The sequence below is a fragment of the Meleagris gallopavo genome, unplaced genomic scaffold (genome assembly GCF_000146605.3).
Source record: "Meleagris gallopavo isolate NT-WF06-2002-E0010 breed Aviagen turkey brand Nicholas breeding stock unplaced genomic scaffold, Turkey_5.1 ChrUn_random_7180001953601, whole genome shotgun sequence".
Lineage (NCBI taxonomy): Eukaryota > Metazoa > Chordata > Aves > Galliformes > Phasianidae > Meleagris > Meleagris gallopavo.
In genome coordinates this window covers 1-1,350 of record NW_011214607.1, presented here as the reverse complement: position 1 = coordinate 1,350, position 1,350 = coordinate 1, and the positions used below count along the sequence as shown (strand labels likewise).

General features: G+C 60.5%; 1 protein-coding gene across 1 annotated transcript; it reads left to right on the top strand.

Moving 5' to 3' along the window:
• Nucleotides 1–461: 461 nt before the first annotated feature.
• On the top strand, nt 462–1,344 carry NACC1 (nucleus accumbens associated 1; the record flags this gene model as incomplete). Its single annotated transcript, XM_010728087.2, has 1 exon — nt 462–1,344. A coding segment is annotated over exon 1 (854 nt), but the record flags the coding sequence as incomplete, so codon positions are not given.
• Nucleotides 1,345–1,350: the final 6 nt, after the last annotated feature.

Genomic DNA, 1,350 nt, shown 5'->3' with positions numbered 1-1,350 from the left:
CCCCCGTATCTTTGGGTCTGTCCCCATTTCCACACCCCATATTTGCATCCACGTTATTCTCTTTATTTTCTGCCATGTTTTTGGGCTCGTTCCTGTTTCCGTATCCTTTATCTATGCCCCCAGTGTTCCTTCTGCTCCTGCCATATCTCTGGGTCTGTTTCTATTGCCTCACCCCATATCTGTGTCCTCATTTTCTCTCTCCTGTGCCCACACCTCTGGGTTTGTCCCCTTCTCTGTATCCTATATCTGTGCTCCCAGTGTCCCTTTTCCTCCCCCCGTACCTCTGGCTCTGTCCCCACTTCCACACCCCATATCTGCATCCCCAATGTCTCCTTTCCTCCCCACCCCCGCATCTCCGTCCCCGTTAGCCCCTCTACTCCTCCCATTCCCTCTTTCTCTGCGCCCCACATCCACGCCCCCAACCCCCCTCCACCCCCAACCCCCTCCTAACATCTCCCCACCCTCCTCAGGCCCCCCCTCGCCCCCCGCCATGGCTCAGACGTTGCAGATGGAGATCCCCAACTTCGGCAACAGCATCCTGGAGTGCCTCAACGAGCAGCGGCTGCAGGGCTTGTACTGCGACGTCTCGGTGGTGGTGAAGGGTCACGCCTTCAAAGCCCACCGTGCCGTTTTGGCTGCCAGCAGCTCCTATTTCCGGGACCTTTTCAACAGCAGCAAAAGCTCGGTGGTGGAACTGCCTGCCGCCGTTCAGCCCCAATCCTTCCAGCAGATCCTCAGCTTCTGTTACACCGGGAGGCTCAGCATGAACGTGGGCGATCAGTTCTTGCTGATGTACACCGCAGGCTTCCTGCAGATCCAGGAGATCATGGAGAAGGGCACCGAGTTCTTCCTGAAGGTCAGCTCGCCCAGCTGCGACTCGCAGGGGCTGCACGGGGAGGAAGCACCGTCCTCAGAGCCGCAGAGCCCCGTAGCTCAGACCTCCTCGTGGTCCTCCGGCGGGGCGGCCGCCGCTCTGCCGTTGGTATCGAGGGTGAAAACGGAGCAGGGAGAACCCGACGGGGTGCAGTGCACCATCGTGGTCAAAAGGCTGTGGGACGGCGGCTCCAAGGACGGGGGGAACGGCAGCAGGAAGATGGCCAAGTTCTCCACCCCGAAAAGCGGGAGGCAGCAGCAGGGAGCGGGGATGGCAGCCAGCACTGCGGACCAAACCAGCCCTGGTGGAACCTCCAGCGCCTACACCAGCGACAGCCCCGGATCCTTCCACAACGAGGAGGATGAGGAGGAGGACGGAGGGGAGGAAGGCTCGGATGAGCAGTACCGCCAGATCTGCAATATGTACGCCATGTACAGCATGATGAACGTGGGGCAGGCAGGTGAGGCCCCGCCCGA